At 45.1% G+C, this 21,280-nt stretch overlaps 1 protein-coding gene across 2 annotated transcripts in view; it reads right to left on the bottom strand.

Moving 5' to 3' along the window:
• LOC141051088 (oocyte zinc finger protein XlCOF7.1-like) overlaps nucleotides 1-19,110 on the bottom strand; it is a 61,862-nt gene extending 42,752 nt beyond the window's left edge. The window contains exons 1-2 of one of the 2 annotated variants that reach the window (XM_073547954.1): nucleotides 19,052-19,070; nucleotides 11,242-11,361 (exon numbers count right to left, since the gene is read on the bottom strand). Coding sequence is in view for 1 of the 2 variants with exons in the window: in XM_073547953.1 (XP_073404054.1) it covers nucleotides 19,052-19,078 (27 nt within the window). In the remaining variant the exon portion in view is untranslated. Of the gene's footprint in view, nucleotides 1-11,241; nucleotides 11,362-19,051 lie in introns of both variants that reach the window. The other variant, XM_073547953.1, reaches the window with a different exon arrangement.
• Nucleotides 19,111-21,280: the final 2,170 nt, after the last annotated feature.

Genomic DNA, 21,280 nt, shown 5'->3' with positions numbered 1-21,280 from the left:
CGGCCTTGGTATTATATATCTAACTATAGATCTATCTAGCTATAGACATATCTATTTATCTACAGATATCTCTATCTATAGATATTCACTTATAATTGATTTGTGTACATTATATATGAACATGGAATGTGATGATATGGTATTCAATGGAGTATGTAAAAGAAAAGGATGGACAAAGAAATGACATCACGATTTTTTTTGTTAAATAATAGATCTTTAGCTTACAAAAACACATACAAATCCGTATGAAAATCCGCATCAAAAACACGCAGATTTTTTTCTATGTTTTCTGCCAAGAGGAAGAATCTGACAGAAAATTCCACGGGCAAACCCGCAATGTGTGCACATACCCTAAATCTGGTATTGCTGTAATCGCACTAACCCGAAGAATAAGTTGTCTAAGAACTTATACCGTATGAGGAATGACGTAAAAAATAAAACCAATTCTTAACCTGCTGTTGATATGTTCATCCTGCCTCCCACAGTAAAGCTCGGCTCACAGTGATCCTGCACTCTGTGCTGAGTGCTTGCACGGGTATTTCCATGTAAATCTGTGCAATACAGGATTCAGATGGAACAAAAGACGAAATATTCCTTATAACGAGGCACATGCAGACACTGTGGACTCTGACTGGTCTATGATCCAGCGGTGCCTGTTCTTTTTAAGCTTGAATAAAAGCGTGGTCCATCAAAATTTTGTGCATCTCTGAAAAGAAGGATACCACTGAACAAAGGCCAGATGCAGTGCAGAGTAATTCTGCTGCCTCATTATAGTGAATGGATCCCTCCAGAGTTTCATCTGAATCACATCATTCAGAGATGGAACCCTGGAGTAAGTGCTCAGCGTAGAGCACGGGGTAAATGGGATCCAAAATGTTATCTAAAATGTCCCCACTCAGCTCAATCATTTGTCAATGGAAATATAGGGGGCTTCCAAATTACTGGTATCACAAAGGCTCTGGAAAAGCAAAATGGCTTCTCGCCACCCAAAAGAAATCCAGCAAATTCTATGCTCCCAAATCCAAATGCCCTCTGAGCAGCAAAGTCTGGCTAAACTGCAGTTAGCATCCACGTTTGACATTTCCATAGCGGTGAGAGCCCACTTAATTTACAGGGTCCATGACTCCAGAAGCAAGTGCTGGGCACAATGTAGGGGCACTACAAAGTATTGGGCACTACAATGTATGGGCACTACACTGGCAGATACTGCTGCTTTTTTTCTGAAAAACACATATGGAGTAAAAATCGTCACTGCACTGTAGGTAAATTCCCAGAGGGGTGTAATTTTCAAAATAGGGTCACTTAATTGAGGATCCTGCTCTTTCGGCACTTAGGGGCTCTATACAGTTGTGGCCAAAAGTATTGACACCCCTGCAATTCTGTCAGATAATACTCAGTTTCTTCCTGAAAATGATTGCAAACACAAATTATTTGGTATTATTATCTTCATGTAATTTGTCTTAAATGAAAAAACGCAAAAGGAGAATGAAGCAAGAAGCAAAACATTGATCATTTCACACAAAACTCCAAAAATGGGCCAGACAAAAGTATTGGCACCCTCAGCCTAATACTTGGTTGCACAACCTTTAGCCAAAATAACTGCGACCACTCGCTTCCGGTAACCATCAATGAGTTTCTTACAATGCTCTGCTGGAATTTTAGACCATTTTTCTTTGGCAAACTGTTCCAGGTCCCTGATATTTGAAGGGTGCCTTCTCCAAACTGCCATTTTTAGATCTCTCCACAGGTGTTCTATGGTATTCAGGTCTGGACTCATTGCTGGCCACCTTAGAAGTCTCCAGTGGTTTCTCTCAAACCATTTTCTAGTGCTTTTTGAAGTGTGCTTTGGGTCATTGTCCTGCTGGAAGACCCATGACCTTTGAGGGAGACCCAGCTTTCTCACACTGGGCCCTACATTATGCTGCAAAATTTGTTGGTAGTCTTCAGACTTCATAATGCCATGCACACGGTCAAGCAGTCCAGTGCCAGAGGCAGCAAAGCAACCCCAAAACATCAGGGAACCTCCGCCATGTTTGACTGTAGGGACCATGTTCTTTTCTTTGAATATCTCTTTTTTTCTCCTGTAAACTCTATGTTGATGCCTTTGCCCAAAAAGCTCTACTTTTGTCTCATCTGACCAGAGAACATTCTTCCAAAACGTTTTTGGCTTTTTCAGGTAAGTTTTGGCAAACTCCAGCCTGGCTTTTATATGTCTCGGGGTAAGAAGTGGGGTCTTCCTGGGTCTCCTACCATACAGTCCCTTTTCATTCAGATGCCGACGGATAGTACGGGTTGACACTGTTGTACCCTCAGACTGCAGGGCAGCTTGAACTTGTTTGGATGTTAGTCGAAGGTTCTTTATCCAACATCTGCACAATCTTGCGTTGAAATCTCTTGTCAATTTTTCTTTTCCGTCCACATCTAGGGAAGTTAGCCACAGTGCCATGGGCTTTAAACTTCTTGATGACACTATGCACGGTAGACACAGGAACATTCAGGTCTTTGGCGATGGACTTGTAGCCTTGAGATTGCTCATGCTTCCTCACAATTTGGTTTCTCAAGTCCTCAGACAGTTCTTTGGTCTTCTTTCTTTTCTCCATGATCAATGTGGTACACACAAGGACACAGGACAGAGGTTGAGTCAACTTTAATCCATGTCAACTGGCTGCAAGTGTGATTTAGTTATTGCCAACACCTGTTAGGTGCCACAGGTAAGTTACAGGTGCTGTTAATTACACAAATTAGAGAAGCATCACATGATTTTTCGAACAGTGCCAATACTTTTGTCCACCCTCTTTTTTATGTTTGGTGTGGAATTATATCCAATTTGGCTTTAGGACAATTCTTTTGTGTTTTCTCATTTAAGACAAATTAAATGAAGATAATAATACCAAAGAATTTGTGTTTGCAATCATTTTCAGGAAGAAATTGAGAATTATCTGACAGAATTGCAGGGGTGTCAATACTTTTGGCCACAACTGTATATGGAGTCCACAAAATATTCTACAATATTTTGTTCTCCAAGAGTCAAATAGCACTCCTTCCATTCCGAGTTAAGCCATGTGGATAAGCAATATTGGGATATTGCTATATTCAGCAGAAATTGTGTGACACATTTTGGTGACATTTTAACCCATGTGACAATTTAATATCTGGGGCAAAAACGTTATTTTTTTTCCCCACTGCCCAATGGTACAAAATTCTGTTACACACCCATGAGTTCAATATGATCACTGCAACACCAGAAGAATTAATTGACAGGTGTAGTTTGTAAAATGAGGTCACTTATGGGGGAATTCTGCTGTTCTGGCACACCAGGGGTTCTGCTAATGTGACATGGAAACCTCCAGCCTTTCTAGCAACATGTGCATTACAATATGGTGTTCATTCTCTTCTGAGGTTTGCACTGTTCCTCAAAAGTAGTTTTTGTGTAAATCATGTATATTGAATTAACAATATTAAAATAAAACATTGCTTTCAACAATATCATGTCTGGTTCTTGAATGAAAAATTGCATATTAATTCCATTGTTGCGTACGCCAATATTATCTTCTAATTGGAATAACAACTATTAATACCATTCAGCCCAGAAAATTGTCATACACAAAACAACCTCTGTGTTGTGTATTCTCATGAAAATTAAAATAGAGGTTTGATGAACAACATTAAAATAACAGGAAAAAAAAATTAAAAAGAAGTCAGAGGGAACAAAAGAAAAAGGAAAGAGAGGAAGGAAGAGAGGGGGAGAGAAAAAAAATAGGGGGAAGTAGAGGTAAGGAGAAAGTTATAAGTAGAGGGTCAAGTAATCCAGACCCCCCCCCCCCCCGAGCACTTTTGTGTCCTCCGTCCCATACGGAGGGGATAATAAGTTGGTGAAGACCATTTTAAGCCAAAGACAAACAGGTCAAACCAAGTGAACAAGATCTAAAGTGTACAGAATATTAATGATGCTATCCTATATATGAATCAAGGTCCCGATAGCCAGATATCTCATTCCGGGGTTTCCATGAATGCTAGCCAGGAGGCCCAAGTGTTATATAGTCTGTCAGGGTTCCCTGTGGTTTGAATCGGCAAATACTCCATTCTATAAATATCATTGAGTCCTGCAACAAATTCAGAGCGAAAAGGGTATTTCTCTTGCTTCCAAAACCGGGGAATCAGATTCCGAGTAGCCGTGAGAAAGTGCCTGAGGAGATTCTTCTTAAACCTGGAAATCGACATATCACATAAAGATAAAAGTGCAAGTTCCACTGTAGGTTGAATTTGACATATTGATAGCCTGTTGTAGAGATCAAAAATCGACAACCACAACTTCTTTATAGGCGGGCAGTCCCACCATATGTGAACATACAGTATGTTCCTTTATCCTGTAAGCATCTCCAACATGTGTCCGGAATCACCGGAAACATAGAATGCACCATAGAGGGACACCGGTACCACCTTGTTAAAATCTTATAGCTCCTCTCCTGAGATACCTAGTGTAACGACGTTCTAAATGTAAATAGAAGCACCTTGCCCCTCTCCTCTTGAGATAGGGATCTCCCCAAGTCATGCTCGCACATTGAGAAAAATAATGGGAAGTCATGTGTCGGAGTCCGATTTTCTTGAAAAAGATTGTACAGCAAGGAAACCGTGTGGGTCGGAGGAGAGCTCCTCGAAGGGAGTTAAAGGTCTCCTGATATTTTGTTTGGATATAACAGTTATAAAACTTCTTAGTTGTTCATAAAAGAACCAGGCACCTGTGGGTGGTACTCCGCCCTGAAATATGTCATCTAATGACCTCATATCAGATCGATCCACGAAATCATAAACAATAGGACGTGAACTCCTACATTTATCTAGATAAAAGTTCCTATTAACCCCTTACTGACATCCGACGTACTATCCCGTCCATGGGACCCTATGCCCATGGACGGGATAGTACGTCTACCGCGATCAGCGGCGCCCACGTGGTGAGCGCCGCTGATCGCGGAAGGGTGTCAGCTGATTATCACAGCTGACACCCGGCACAATGTGTCAGGGGCGGTCACGGACCGCCCCTGACACGTTAACCCCTTGCACACCGCGATCAAACATGATCGCGGTGTACTGGGGGTTAAAGGGAAGCATCGGCAGGGAGGGGGCTCCCTCCGTGCTTCCCTGAGCCCCCCACGGCAGCGCAATGTGCAGTGCTGCTGCGGGGGGCTCATTTCCTCTTTCCTGCAGGCCCCCGAATCCAAGATGGCGACGGGGGCCTTCGGGGGCCTGCAGGAAGCTGGCTTCCTCAGTGCCTGCAAAGCGCAGGCATGAGGAAGCCTTCTGCACTGCCTGTGACAGATCGCTGATCTGCCACAGTGATCTGTGATGTGACAGATCAGCGATCTGTCACAGGACAGTGATGTCCCACCTGGGACTATTTAATAAAGTTTAAAAAAAAGTGTTAAAAAAAAAAAAAATCGCCAAATAAATTAGAAAAAAAAAAAAATATTCCCCCAAATAAATCCATTTTTTGGAAATAAAAAAAAACAAACAAAGCAATAAAAGTACACATATTAGGTATCGCCGCGTCCGTAACGACCCGCCCTATAAAACTGTCCCATTAGTTAACCCCTTTAGCGAACCCCTTAAAAAATAAAAAAGGAAGCAAAAAATAATGATTTATTATCATACCGCCAAACAAAAAGTGTAATAACGCGCGATCAAAAAGACCCATATAAATATCCATGGTACCGCTGAAAACGTCATCTTGTCCCGCAAAAAACGAGCTGCCACACAGCATCATCAGCGAAAAAATAAAAAAAGTTATAGCTCGCAGAATAAAGCGATGCAAAAATAATTATTTTTTATATAAAATAGTTTTCATTGCATAAAACCGACAAAACATAAAAAAAAGACCTAAATGAGGTATCGCTGTAACCGTACTGACCCCAAGAATAAAACCGCTTTATCAATTTTACCGCACGCGGAACGGTGTAAATGCACCCCCCCAAAAGAAATTCATGAAACGCTGGTTTTTGTTCACTCTGCGTCCCAAAAATCGGAATAAAAAGCGATCAAAAAGTGTCACATGCACGAAAATGGTACCAATAAAAACGTCAACTCGTCCCGCAAAAAATAAGACCTCACATGATTCAGTGGGTCAAAATACGGAAAAATTATAGCTCTCAATATGTGGTGATGCAAAAACTATTTTTACAATAAAAAGCGTCTTTTAGCGTGCGACAGCTGCCAAATATAAAAGCCGCCATAAATAGTAAATCAAACCCCCCGTTTATCACCCCCTTAGTTAGGGAAAAATAATAATAAAAAAAAAATGTATTTATTTCCATTTTTCCGTTAGGACTAGGGTTAGGGTTAGGGCTAGGGCTGAGATTAGGGTTAGGGGTGTGTTGGGGTTCGGGTTGGAGTTAGAATTGGGGGTTTCCACTGTTTGGGCACATCAGGGGCTCTCCAAATGGCGTCTGATCTCAATTCCAGCCAATTCTGAGTTCAAAAAGTCAAATGGTGCTCCTTCCCTGCCAAGCTCTGCCATGCGCCCAAACAGTGTTTTACCCCCACATGTAGGGTATCAGCCTACTCAGGACAAATTGCAAAACAATTTTTGGGGTCCAATTTCTCCTGTTACCCTTAGGAAAATAAAAAATTGGGGGCAAAAATATCATTTTTGTGGAAAAAAAATGATTTTTTTATTTTCACGTCCGAGCGTTATAAACTTCTGTGAAGCACTTGGGGGTTCAAAGTGCTCACCACACATCTAGATACGTTCCGTGGGGGGTCTAGTGTCCAAAATGGGGTCACTTGTGGGGAGTTTCAATAGTTTAGGTACATCAGGGGCTCTCCAAACGCACGACACCCGCAGACCATTCCATCAAAGTCTGCATTCCAAAACGTCACTGCTTCCCTTCCGAGCCCCGACGCGTGTCCATACAGTAGTTTTCTCCCACATATGGGGTGTCTGCGTACTCATGACAAATTGGACAACAAATTTTGGGGTCCAATTTCTCCTGTTACCCTTGGGAAAATGAAAAAATTGGTGACTAATTGATCATGTTTGTGGAAAAAATACGATTTTTTTATTTTCATGCCCGGGCATTATAAACTTCTGTGAAGCCCTTGGGGGTTCAAAGTGCTCACCACACATCTAGATAAGTTCCTTAGGGGGTCTCGTTTCCAAAATGGGGTCATTTGTGGGGGGTTTCCACTGTTTAGGTACATCAGGGGTTTTCCAATCGCGACATGGTGTCCGATCTCAATTCCAGCCAAAAACGTCAAATGGCACTGCTTCCCTTCCGAGCTCTGCCATGCGCCCAAATAGTGGTTTACCCCCACATATGGGGTATCAGCGTACTCAGGACAAATTGCACAATATCTTTTAGGATCCTGTTACCCTTGGGAAAATAAAAATTGGGGTGAAAAGATCATTTTTGTGGAAAAAATATGATTTTTTTAATTGTACCGCTGTACGTTATAAACTTCTGTAAAGCCCTTGTGGGTTCAAAGTTCTCACCACATATCTAGATAAGTTCCTTGGGGGGGTCTAGTTTCCAAAATGGGGTCACTTGTATGGGGTTTCCACTGTTTAGGTACATCAGGGACTCTCCAAACGTGACATGGCGTCCGATCTGAATTACAGCCAATTTTGCATTGAAAAAGTCAAACGGCGCTCCTTCCATTCTGAGCTCTGCCATGCGCCGAAACAGTCGTTCCCCCCCACATAGCAGGTATCAGCGTACTCAGGACAAATTGCACAATAACTTTTGCAGTCCAATTTCTCCTGTTACCCTTGGTAAAATAAAAAAAATTGAACCTGAAGTATTTTTTTTTGTGAAAAAAAGTTAGATGTTCATTTTTTTTTAAATATTGAAAAAAATTCCTGTGACGCACCTAAAGGGTTAATAAACTTCTTGAATGTGGTTTTGAGCACCTTAAGGGGTGCAGTTTTTAGAATGGTGTCACTTTTGGGTATTTTCTATCATATAGACCCCTCAAAGTGGCTTCAAATGTGAAGCCACTTTGAAATAAAATGGTGTTGTAAAAATGAGAAATCGCTGGTCAACTTTTAACCCTTATAACTTCCTAACAAAAAAAAATTTTGGTTCCAAAATTGTGCTGATGTAAAGTAGACATGTGGGAAATGTTAGTTATCAAGTTTTTTGTGTGCCGTAGCTCTGTGATTTAAGGGCATAAAAATTCAAAGTTGGAAAATTGCGAAATTTTCACCAAATTTCTGTTTTCTCACAAATAAACGCAAGTTATTTGAATGAAATTTTACCACTAACATGAAGTACAATATGTCATGAGAAAACAATGTCAGAATCACCGGGATCCATGGAAGCGTTCCAGAGTTATGACCTCATAAAGGTACAGTGGTCAGAATTGTAAAAATTGGCCCGGTAATGAACGTGCAAACCACCCTTGGGGGTGAAGGGGTTAAAACCAGCAGGGAAATTAGGGTTATCATAAATAGGAGTCAGTGGCCCAGGAGATGTTGAGGTCTGAAGAGACCTGTGCCTCTGTTTAGTAAATAAGATCATGTTCCTGGTCAGGAACGACAAGGTGGCTCCCCCCTTCCCCCCCTGGCCCACAGTATAATTTGAGGATCACTACCATTAAGATCACTTTCCAAATTGACCCATTTCTTACTATAGGCCCTTTTACATTTAGCGATACACCAGCGATCCGACGAGCGATCCGACCCGGTCAGGATCGCTGGTGCATCGCTAAATGATCGCTAGTGAGCTTTCATACAGAAAGATCTCACAGCGTTGCAGCAGCGACGCAGCGCACGATACTCACCTTTCACACACAGCGATCCTGCGTCCTCCCGCCCGCCTCCACGCGTCGCTGGACGTCACAGCAGGAAGCAGACGACGAGAAATGGAGCCGGACATTCTCGCGCGATCAGCGATGAGCAGCGGGGGAGCCGGTCGCTGGTAAGTATCACACATAGCGATATCACTAGCAATATCGCTATAACGTCACAAAACCAGTGACGTTTTAGCGATATTGCTAGCGATATTGCTTAGTGTAAAACCCCCTTAACCCTGCTATGATATAAATCTAGATTACAAGTTCCCAATGATGCACGGCTATAAGTTAGAAAGTCCGGTAGGCCAACTCCACCCATTCTTTTAGGACAACTTAATAGGTGGTATGATATTCAAGCCCGTGTATGGGACCACACGAACCGGGAAATCACTTTTTTAAGGCGGGAAAAAAAGGAGGAAGGTAAATATATGGGGATCGTTTGAAAATAATAAAGAAGGCGTGGCAATAAGTCCATTTTAATTACATTGGCTCTACCAAACAATGATAACGGGAGTTTGTGCCATTTTTCTAGGTCCGATTCTGCTTTATGTAAGGCAGGCTTGAAATTGGTGTCATATAGCCTGGACACTCTGGGTGTTATTTTGATTCCCAAATAGGTGATGGAGTCAGAATGCCATTTAAAGGGGAAGGAGGTGCACAACTTTTCCATCACGGAGGGTTGTAATGATATATTCAGAATCTCAGATTTATGTGAGTTAATTTTAAAATTACTTAATAGGCCAAATTCACGTAGCTCTGAAATAATGTTTGGTAAGCTTATTGTGGGGGAGGTGACATACAAGAGAACATCATCCGCGAAAAGTGCCAATTTGTGTTCTTCTGACCTCAATTTAACTCCTTTGATTGAGGGGTTATTTCGTATTGCGGTGGCAAGGTACTCCATTGTTAATATATATAGAAGGGGGGAGAGTGGACATCCCTGCCTCGTACCGTTCCTAATGGGGAATGCGTCTGAGAGAGCACCATTCACCTTAACTCGTGCGCTAGGACATGTATACAAAGCTGAGATCCTCTGGAGCATTACTCCTTTCAAGCCAATTCCTTATAGAGCTTGAAACATGAAATCCCATTGTACCCGGTCGAAGGCTTTCTCAGCATCAATCGACAGGATACACATGGGGTCCCCCTCCCTCTCCGCCCTATCTATCAATGATATAGTCCGGATGGTATTGTCTCTCGCCTCCCGCCCTGGAACAAAGCCCACCTGATCTTGATTTATCATTTTCGGAAGAAGGGATCCCAATCTTTTTGCGATAATTTTTGCGTAAATTTTAATATCTAGATTTATTAAGGATATTGGCCGGTAATTGTTACAGTAAGAAGGGTCTTTGCCTGGCTTAGGTAAGACCGTGATGTGAGCGGTCAAAGCCTGGGAAGGAAAGGATCCTCCCGAGGAAATAGAATTACACATTGCGAGTAGCATTGGGCTCAACGAGTCAGAGAATGACTTATAAAAACCAGCTGTATACCCATCCGGGCCAGGACTCTTTCCCTGATTTAGTTCTTTGTTTCAGACACCTCCTCCAATGTGAAATCTTTTTCTAAGTCTGTCAGTTTGTCCTCCGATATGGGAGGACACTATTTTGTTGTAAGTACATGTTAATTTTATTGTGAAGTTACTGTACTGGTAGATCCCTATAGTGACCAGCTATATTATTTAAAGTTTTATAATAGTCACTGAAGCCCACAAGAATATCCCCGGTACTGTGTACCTTCCTTCCCCCCCTTGTTTTGATAAAGGGTAAATAAGTGTTTAAGTCATGCGGGTGTATAGCTCTGGCCAGTAACTTGTCGCTTTTATTTCCAACTTGATAGAAACGGTTCCTGAGCCGTTCCCTAAAGCATCGTGATTTCTGGTCCAGTAAAGCCAACATATTATGTCTGGCGATAGAGAGATGTGCAAATGTAGCGGGGTCTAGATCACGTTTATGTTTATTTTCTAGTTTGTAAATTTGATCTGATAACTCCGCGATTCTCTCTTTTTTCAGTCGAGCACCATGTGAGATAAATACCCCCCTCACAACACTTTTTAAAGCTTCCCACTTGATAGGAGGGGATGTGGGATATTCACCATGATCAATTATAAAATTAGATATTGATCGTTCCACCTTTGATTTGCACAAGGCGTCTTGAAGTAAATTCTCATTCAGGCGCCATAAGAACCCCGATTTTGCATTTGAGTGTAATATGATGGAAAAAAATATTGGGGCATGATCTGACCATAGTATCGACCCCACATCCGCCTCCTCCGGAAGATCTAGCAAGTTGTGTGATATAAAAAAATAATTTATTCTACTGTAAATGTTGTGAGTTTGTGAGAAGAAACTATAGTCTCTAGTGTCAGGGTGGAGGACCCTCCAAATGTCCAATCTCATGCTGCACATCTATTTCTTAATTTGATTAACAGAGGATAAAAGGGGTAAGATGTCCTACCTGAGGAAACTTCCACCGCGGGGTTCATGGGGATGTTAAAGTCCCCCCCTAATATCACAGGAGAGGAGCCAACGAAGTCCTCAAGGCGTCTCTTGCATTCTGCTCCAAATTTCCTCTGTCCTTGGTTAGGGAAATATACGTTAGCTATAACCAGTTTGCGGGTTGCGCATGATATTAACAAGAAGATATATCTGCCTTCCGTGTCTATTACAGAGTCTAGAACCTCAGGCATGAAAGTTTTATGAAAGGCTATTGAGACTCCTTTAGACTTAGAATATGGGTTAGAACTATGGTACCATTTGGGGTAATGTTTTGAAACGCATTGTGGTATAGCACCAGTTTTAAAGTGGGTCTCCTGAAGCATTAAAACCGAGACCTTTTGCCTATTATTTGTGGTCAGGACCTGTCTCCTTTTCCCGGGTATGTTCAGCCCCTTAACATTAAAGGAGCAAAACTTAATTTTATCCATAATCTGATGGGAATCGTACGTCTCCAATTATTAGATATCCGCTCGAGGGAGGGGCCATGACACCTATATAGAGATTGGGTAACGTAAGAGGTTGGAAAGGGAACAAGAGGTAAAAAGTGAAGGATTTAGAGTGAAGAGAGTACGGGATAAGAAAAGAGGGAAAAGTAAGGAATACCTGAAGAGTCACATGGGAGTAAACACTCCAATTTTTATGCATCACTGATGCTGGTTCTGGTAGAACACTACCCAGATATCCCGCCAGGAGAGAGGAAGCCCAGAAAAGACCCGAGACTCCCTCCCCAGCCTAACAAATCTAGAAAAAGCATTCAGTTATAGCTGAACATCTGCATATATCAAAAACATTCAAACAGATATGTCAAATCAAAGCAAAACAGAAACTTGTATAAATATCCACGAGAGTGTATACATATTCTTATCCAGACAGTGTTTCTATTTGGGGAACACTCCAATTGTATTCAGGCTTGTCGCAACCCAGGACATGACAATACCGGGAGAAGTCCTCAAGTCGGATTAGAGGAATCTCCTCTGCTGCTTCTCTTTTTGGACTGCTGAACCTTTAGCCATCTGGGTGGTGCTCCTGGAAGTGTTGGGCCCACAGGCCACTCCGGGAGATCTATCATGGGGAGTTCAAACGCACCCAGAAAATTTGTCAGGTCACCAATCCGTCGAAAAGAAGCTGTTTTGCCTCCTTTGAAGGCCGTTAATTGAAAGGGATAGCCCCATCTACATGGAATGTCTCTTTCCTTGAGTTCTGCTAACAACGGCTTCAAGGCGCCTTGACAGGTCTGACAAAATTAGGATTTGTTGATCTTCGTATCTGATGGAACCCTTTTTCCTGGAAGCTGTCATTATGGCCTCCTTGATTCTGTAATAGTGAACTCTACAGATTACGTCTCTAGGACGCGTATCTGAGGTAGATTTAGGTCCGAGTGACCTGTGGATCGTGTCAAACTCAATAGGTCCACCATCTTTGTCATCAAGCATGTCCAGGAAGATCCTCTGAGCTGTGCGATCCAATTCGGCAGGGCCAATAGACACTGGTAGGCCGTGGATACGTATGTAGTTACGTCTATTGCGGTTTTCTAAGTCCTCCCGACCCGATGAGAGTTCCTCCATCCTGAGAGTGTGGTCAATTATGATATCCCTATGTGCCTGTAATTCTTGGGAAATATCTTCCCGTGTTTTCTCCACATCCTCGATTCGTGTGGTAAATTCCTTCTGTAAATTGTGGATTTCTTGTTTATAAGCATTTTCTAATCTGTACGCGAACCCTTCAAGGTCGTTTTTAGTGGGAAGTGCCTTTATAAACTTGCTTAATTCGGCAATACTCATTTCTTCATTGGCTGCATTATCTCCGTCCTGTTCATCAAACGTTGTTACAGGAGAGCTGTGTGAGGTAATTGACTCTCTGGAAGTGGAACTATCTCGAGATGTATATTGTGATAAAGATGATCTTGTATTTCTGGCCTGGGGGGTTGGGTTTAGGTAACGCTTCATGTCTTTTCGAGTGGCCCCCTGAATTGAATCTGCATTGAGTTCAATAGCCCGTCTGTATTTGCCCATAGGTGTTTGTTTCAGCTGCTGTTATTTTAGAAAGGCATGGGGAGGTGGCGTAGTCACTCCATTAGAATCGGTCCTCCATCAGCAAGCCCCTCTCAAGTAGAGCGTCTATATATTTGAAAATGCGTTAGGGCCGTGCACTCCGCTCCAAAAACATAACCAAAGGGGAATATGATTAATGAAGAAAAATAGATCAGAGTATTATTCCAAGTTCCAACACTAGGTCTCACTCAAGTCTCTGTATTGACAAGCTAACCAGAGATTTCTGTGTATAATCATATAATATTCACCCTGAGGTCCAAATGAGATATAAATAAAGGCTGACAATTGTTGGAGATTGATGTCAAGAGATTTAAAGGCAAAAGAAACTTTAGTATGCTGGTAAGTGTGCCTTCATAACTTTCAGTTCCAGTTGAGGCAGGTAAATATACCTTTTTACTAGATTAAGGCCCGATGCTATCGCATCGGGAGGATAGTGATGTAGCGTTGACCATGTGTTGTGCGGCACTGTGAGCAGCACACCTTGAGAAGGAGATGTGGTGAACAGCCATCCCACCTATCTCTTTAGCTGTTCACAAAAACCCGGCCCGTAGTGTAAACAGATACTTATAGTACTTATAGTCTTCTTATAGAAGTGGGGTACAGCAAAACAGGGCATATAAATGGCGTGAGATAAATGACTTATTAACTGGTGTAATTATGCAGAAGACTTAAACAGGGGTCCTCCTTTAGTTATGCTTAACATTTGAAGAAACTGGTGTCCTCCTAATCGAGGCAAAATTGGCCCTGTAATTGCCCAGCAGTAGTTATGAAGTGGTAGCGGCAAATTGGCCCTGTAATTGCCCAGCAGTAGCTATGAAGTGGTAGCGGCAAATTGGCCCTGTAATTGCCCAGCAGTAGTTATGAAGTGGTAGCGGCAAATTGGCCCTGTAATTGCCCAGCAGTAGTTATGAAGTGGTAGAGGCAAATTGGCCCTGTAATTGCCCAGCAGTAGCTATGAAGTGGTAGCGGCAAATTGGCCCTGTAATTGCCCAGCAGTAGTTATGAAGTGGTAGAGGCAAATTGGCCCTGTAATTGCCCAGCAGTAGTTATGAAGTAGTAGAGGCAAATTGGCCCTGTAATTGCCCAGCAGTAGTTATGAAGTGGTAGAGGCAAATTGGCCCTGTAATTGCCCAGCAGTAGTTATGAAGTAGTAGAGGCAAATTGGCCCTGTAATTGCCCAGCAGTAGTTATGAAGTGGTAGCGGCAAATTGGCCCTGTAATTGCCCAGCAGTAGTTATGAAGTGGTAAATTGGCCCTGTAATTGCCCAGCAGTAGTTATGAAGTAGTAGAGGCAAATTGGCCCTGTAATTGCCCAGCAGTAGTTATGAAGTAGTAGAGGCAAATTGGCCCTGTAATTGCCCAGCAGTAGTTATGAAGTGGTAGCGGCAAATTGGCCCTGTAATTGCCCAGCAGTAGTTATGAAGTGGTAGCGGCAAATTGGCCCTGTAATTGCCCAGCAGTAGTTATGAAGTGGTAGCGGCAAATTGGCCCTGTAATTGCCCAGCAGTAGTTATGAAGTGGTAGAGGCAAATTGGCCGTGTAATTGCCCAGCAGTAGTTATGAAGTAGTAGAGGCAAATTGGCTCTGTAATTGCCCAGCAGTAGTTATGAAGTGGTAGCGGCAAATTGGCCCTGTAATTGCCCAGCAGTAGTTATGAAGTGGTAAATTGGCCCTGTAATTGCCCAGCAGTAGTTATGAAGTGGAAGAGGCAAATTGGCCCTGTAATTGCCCAGCAGTAGTTATGAAGTGGTAGCGGCAAATTGGCCCTGTAATTGCCCAGCAGTAGTTATGAAGTGGTAAATTGGCCCTGTAATTGCCCAGCAGTAGTTATGAAGTAGTAGAGGCAAATTGGCCCTGTAATTGCCCAGCAGTAGTTATGAAGTGGTAGCGGCAAATTGGCCCTGTAATTGCCCAGCAGTAGTTATGAAGTGGTAGCGGCAAATTGGCCCTGTAATTGCCCAGCAGTAGTTATGAAGTGGTAGAGGCAAATTGGCCCTGTAATTAGACACCGGCAGTGAACAGGCAGAGGAGCAAGGCAACACGTCCGCACAGCAAGTCAGCGTGAGGTAAATGACGAAATTCCGTGGGATCCAAGAGATTTTGCCGACGCCATCTTGAGTATCGCGGGATTTCGCCGATCCAAGATGGCGTCGCCGCAAGAACATGTTGCCAGCGTGGACAACGTCTGGATCCAGGATGGCGCCGGCAGAAGATGATGTCGGGGGATTGTGCCGATGGCGATCGTGGAGCAGCGGCGATGACGGCGTGAGTATGAGAGACGGAGTGAGAGAAAGGGTCGTATGTGGAGTGAAAGAGGGGGAGGACGTGAGTGGAGATGGTGAAAGGTGAGAGGAGTGTGTGTTGAGGAGGTGTGTGTGTTGAGGAGTGTGTGTTGAGGGTTAACATGGCAAGAGGTGTGTGGTGACGCCGGCATGGTGAGGAAGGTGTGTGTAAGGTATATGGTGTCGGGGAGTGTGCGGGGGGGCAGAAGAGGCACAGTGCTACCGCCAAAGGCAGCTTCTGTCTGGATGTGACGTCACCAAGCTACAACCGGACGGAAGCTGCTTAGCGCATTTATTACCTTTTTATATCCACTGTTCTCCAAAATGGCGGCCGAAGCTCTCAGCGGGAAAAGTCCTCTGTACTAGGGGATAATGGCGGAGGCCATTGTATATCGGCTCCCCCCCCCCCCGTTCCACCACAGCTCTCTTCTCTTAGTGCCCAACTCCACAGCAGCTCCCAAACAGCAGTCTGCCAGCACAGGGCTCAGCAGGGAGAGTATGGAGTTAAACGATATATGCAGTGAAGCGTGACTCGAGTGGGAGAGCGGGGAGGATATCTTCTTACCTCCACTCCACCGTCCCAAGCAGTAAGCGATGGTCCCCGGGAGCAGGCTCCAGGGTAAGCTCAGCTTTGTCCCGCCAGGTCCCTGCCTTCTCTCACGCTGCTCCCAGGCTCCTAATGGATGCCTTTGTCAGCAGGGCATCCGCAGGTCAGACCTCCAGCACCGGCTCCACTGCCACCACTCCTCTCCCACAATGCAGGGGTCTGCTCCCCCGGCCTCCCATGCCACAAGTCTGGCAGGAGGTGAACAGAAATCAGGCAATAGTTACATAAAACTCGTGAGTAATTGGTTTTCCTTTGAGGAGCTCTCAATCCTGTGTCTTTCCTCATCGGATGCTGGGCACGCCCCTCCCTCAAAAGTAGTTTTTGACCACTTATGAGATATTGGCATACTCAGGAGAAATTGTGCAACATATTTTGTGGTCCATTTTCTTCTACTATGCTGTTTGAAAATTGGAAACTTGAGGCCAAAGTAACATTTTGGTGACAAAAATTGTAATTTTTCACTGACTCAGTCCAATGTTATATAATCCTGTGAATTGCCTGAGGGTTAAAACTACTCACCCCTAAATTAATTCCTCAAGAAGTGTACCTTCCAAATTGGGGTCACTTGTGGGGGTTTCTTCTGTTTTGGCATGTCAGGGGCTCTTCAAATGTGACATGGCATCTGTAACCTATTCCAACCAACATTGCCATCCAGAATTCAATTGGTGCGTCTTTCCTTCCAAGCCCTGTCATGTGCCCAAATAGTTTTCCACCACATTTGGAATATCAGAAGACTCCTGTTAATCTTATGAAATTGAAAAATTTGGGGCAAAAGGAACACGTTTGTGGGAAAAATGTATTTTTTCACTTTCATGGCTCGAAGTTAGAAAATTTTATGAAACACCAGTGGGATCAAGGTGCTCACTACACCTCTAGATAAATTCCTTGAGGGTTGTAGTTTCCTAAATGGTGTCACTTTATGGGGATTTCCACAGTGTAGGCAAAACAGAGGTTCTGCAAACATGACATTGCATTAGCTATCTATTCCAGCCAACTTTCACTTCCGATCCCTGCTGTGCACCCAAACAGTAGTTTTCCTCCACATATGGAGACGTACCCTGAGAAATTACACAACAATTTGTATGGTTCATTTTCTCCAGTTACTCTTGTCAAAATTCAAAAATTTGGGGCTAAATGAACATTTTGTTTGGAAAAATTGAAATGTTAATATTTTCCTTCCACAATGCTTTAATTCTCATGACGCAGACAAATGGTTACTAAACATCTTGAATGTGGTTTTGAGCGCTTTGGGGGGGGTGGTGCAGTTTTTAAAATTGTATGACTCAAAGTCACTTCAACCATGATGTGGTCTCTAAAAAATGTTGAAAATTTTGTTGGAGAAATGAGAGATTGTTGATAAATTAAAAAGATTGAAAATTTAACAAAAAAAAAAAAAATATTTCTAAAAATATTTCTAATGATACCTGTGGCCTGCTGGAATGAGTGATGGAGGAGGAGAAGATTCTGTAGAAGACAAGCCAGCCCATGACCAGACAGGCCCTTCTGGCATTTGCCAGATGGCCAGTCCGACCCTGCATCACAGAGTGACAGATGGGGCGCCTCCCCCATATCAGGACTGTCCTGCTGTGTCAGAGGGAGATTTTGGGTCTTGTTTCATCCCTTCCAGTCACCTTAAGGCTATGTGCACACTCTGTGGATTTTGCAAACTCCGCAGGTCAAAAGATCTGCGGTTTATCATCTCTACAATGGAGGAGATGGGAATCTGCAGAAAAGAATGACATGTCAATTCTTTCTGCGGATTGGATAGGATATAATGGTACCGTACAACGCAGCTAAGGCCTGTTTCACATTTCCGTTTGTTGCCATCAGTCAATATCTGCCGATTTCCAAAAAAAACGGATCCGCCATTTTTTTTGGCGGATCCATTTTTTTCCCCATTGACTTGCATTAGCGGCGGATTTTGACTGATGGTCGTCCGTTGCATCCGTTTTTTGACGGATGCGTGAAAAATGTAGCGGTTCCCAGGCGGACATTGTTTTGGCTTGTCCGCTATTTTTAAGTGCGCATGCCCGGAAGATTTGCTCCGTGAAACATTTTAACCCTGAAATACCGTCCTGAAATCTCTCTCTCTCTCCAGAGTCGTGTTCCTTTAAATTTCCACCACTAGCTGATAATGCGGATCCGTCAAAAAAAAAAAAAAACGGATCTGGTGGCCTCCGTTTGTGCCACAACGGAAACGGATCCGTTTTTTCACATTCTGACGGATTTACACTGACGTCAAAAAACGGAAATGTGAAAAAGGCCTAATTCAGCTGCGGCTCCGCAGTGTGTGCACATACCCTTATAGAGAAAGACAGAACAGGGCCACAGCGCCACCTCGGGGCCCCAGAGGACGTCATAGATTAACCCTTCCCCCCCAAGAAGCCGCGATGTGGCTGTAGGTGCAGAGAGCGGTGTGAGATTGTCTCAGTGATGGTCACATGTGGGGAATCGTCTGATCCGGGATCGGCTTCTTGTGTTGTAGATTGGAACATACACGACTGAGGGTCAGAAGTGACGTCACGCTATATATTACCCCGGTCACTATTCTCAGGGGGACGGAGGGGCACAGAGTGCGCGATATGTGTCTGTACTATCCCAACCGCCAGGTCTGCGTCTACACCACTGGGAACGGGGGAAAGTATGTCTCCTGGAGCAGAGACCCCCAACATCACCTCAGTAATGAAGAGGTTACTGCCCCCGCCTAGTAATAGAGGGGTTACTGCCCCCTGCCCTCGCCCAGTAATGGAGGGGTTACTGCCCCCTATGCCCAGTAATGGAGGGGTAACTGCATCCTGTGCCCAGTAATGGGGAATCTCCAGCACCTACCTCCACCTGCAGAGCCGCACTCCACATATATGGCTGTTCTGTGCGCACAGGACCTGGGATGAGGTCACAGGAGGGGAGGAGTCAGGGGTCACATGATCAGGGGCCTCAGTGTATGCAGGACTCTGCTGTGCTGGAGGAGCGGAGTCCAGGCAGCGCACATAGGGGCCTCCAGGGGGCACGTTCCCGTAGAGCGACCACTTGCTCAGGAGACTTCAAGCATTTACAGAGAGATGTACCAGCTCCATAATCACCAGGTTTTACGAGTTTGGGAGTACAAATTTATGACGAACTTTGACACTCTCAGTGCAGGAATGAATGTGTCGCATGGATTTATGTCTTTTTACATCAATTAAGGAATTTCCTTTTAAAACCTTGCGGGGCAACACAGAACTAGACCCCAATCAGAGGACCATAAAACATCCGGACTCCTTATCTATAAACTGGTCCAATGTTTATATTTATGTTTCTCCCTCTCCCATATTGATAGTTCTGCTTCACGTCACTTGTCTTATCTATTGCATTTTTTCTGTGCTGTATTGTGCATAAATATGTGACTTCAGATTTTGGATTAGTCTAGCCTGAAGAAGAGACCTGAGTAGTCTCGAAAGCTTGCAATGTGTTACCATCTTTTCAGTTAGCCATTAAAAGGTATCAACTACTGAGGACTCTCAATCCTGAATATTTTTCTATCCACTGGCTAACACGGTACAAAGATATACATCTTTCCTGTATCAGGTTTTACCTCGAAATTTCTTTGTTGTGAGTTTTTTTTTCAGACCCTCATTCATGAATATTCCTGGTTGCCGTGTGTGTACGAGGTGTACGGAGCGGAGCCGCGTGTGTACGAGGTGTACGGAGCGGAGCCGTGTGTGTACGAGGTGTACGGAGCGGAGCCGCGTGTGTACGAGGTGTACGGAGCGGAGCCGCGTGTGTACGAGGTGTACGGAGCGGAGCCGCGTGTGTACGAGGTGTACGGAGCGGAGCCGTGTGTGTACGAGGTGTACGGAGCGGAGCCGTGTGTGTACGAGGTGTACGGAGCGGAGCCGTGTGTGTACGAGGTGTACGGAGCGGAGCCGTGTGTGTACGAGGTGTATGGAGCGGAGCCGTGTGTGTACGAGGTGTACGGAGCAGAGCCGCGTGTGTACAAGGTGTACGGAGCGGAGCCGCGTGTGTACGAGGTGTACGGAGCAGAACCAGGTGTGTGCGAGGTGTACGGAGCGAAGCCGCGTGTGTACGAGGTGTACGGAGCGGAGCCGCGTGTGTACGAGGTGTACGGAGCGGAGCCGCATGTGTACGAGGTGTACGGAGCGGAGCCGCGTGTGTACGAGGTGTACGGAGCGGAGCCGCGTGTGTACGAGGTGTACGGAGCGGAGCCGCGTGTGTACGAGGTGTACGGAGCGGAGCCGCGTGTGTACGAGGTGTACGGAGCGGAGCCGCGTGTGTACGAGGAGTACGGAGCGGAGCCGCGTGTGTACGAGGTGTACGGAGCGGAGCCGCGTGTGTACGAGGTGTACGGAGCGGAGCCGCGTGTGTACGAGGTGTACGGAGCGGAGCCGCGTGTGTACGAGGTGTACGGAGCGGAGCCGCGTGTGTACGAGGAGTACGGAGCGGAGCCGCGTGTGTACGAGGTGTACGGAGCGGAGCCGCGTGTGTACGAGGTGTACGGAGCGGAGCCGCGTGTGTACGAGGAGTACGGAGCGGAGCCGCGTGTGTACGAGGTGTACGGAGCGGAGCCGCGTGTGTACGAGGAGTACGGAGCGGAGCCGCGTGTGTACGAGGTGTACGGAGCGGAGCCGCGTGTGTACGAGGTGTACGGAGCGGAGCCGCGTGTGTACGAGGTGTACGGAGCGGAGCCGCGTGTGTACGAGGTGTACGGAGCGGAGCCGCGTGTGTACGAGGTGTACGGAGCGGAGCCGCGTGTGTACGAGGTGTACGGAGCGGAGCCGCGTGTGTACGAGGTGTACGGAGCGGAGCCGCGTGTGTACGAGGAGTACGGAGCCGCGTGTGTACGAGGTGTACGGAGCGGAGCCGCGTGTGTACGAGGTGTACGGAGCGGAGCCGCGTGTGTACGAGGTGTACGGAGCGGAGCCGCGTGTGTACGAGGTGTACGGAGCGGAGCCGCGTGTGTGCGAGGTGTACGGAGCGGAGCCGCGTGTGTGCGAGGTGTACGGAGCAGAACCGGGTGTGTACGAGGTGTACGGAGCGACGCCGCGTGTGTACGAGGTGTAC

Source organism: Dendrobates tinctorius, unplaced genomic scaffold (assembly GCF_039654945.1).
Source record: "Dendrobates tinctorius isolate UK_male_01 unplaced genomic scaffold, ASM3965494v1 ptg000155l, whole genome shotgun sequence".
Classification (NCBI taxonomy): Eukaryota; Metazoa; Chordata; class Amphibia; order Anura; family Dendrobatidae; genus Dendrobates; species Dendrobates tinctorius.
Note: the sequence above shows the minus strand (reverse complement) of the source record. Positions and strands in the feature narration are given on the sequence as shown.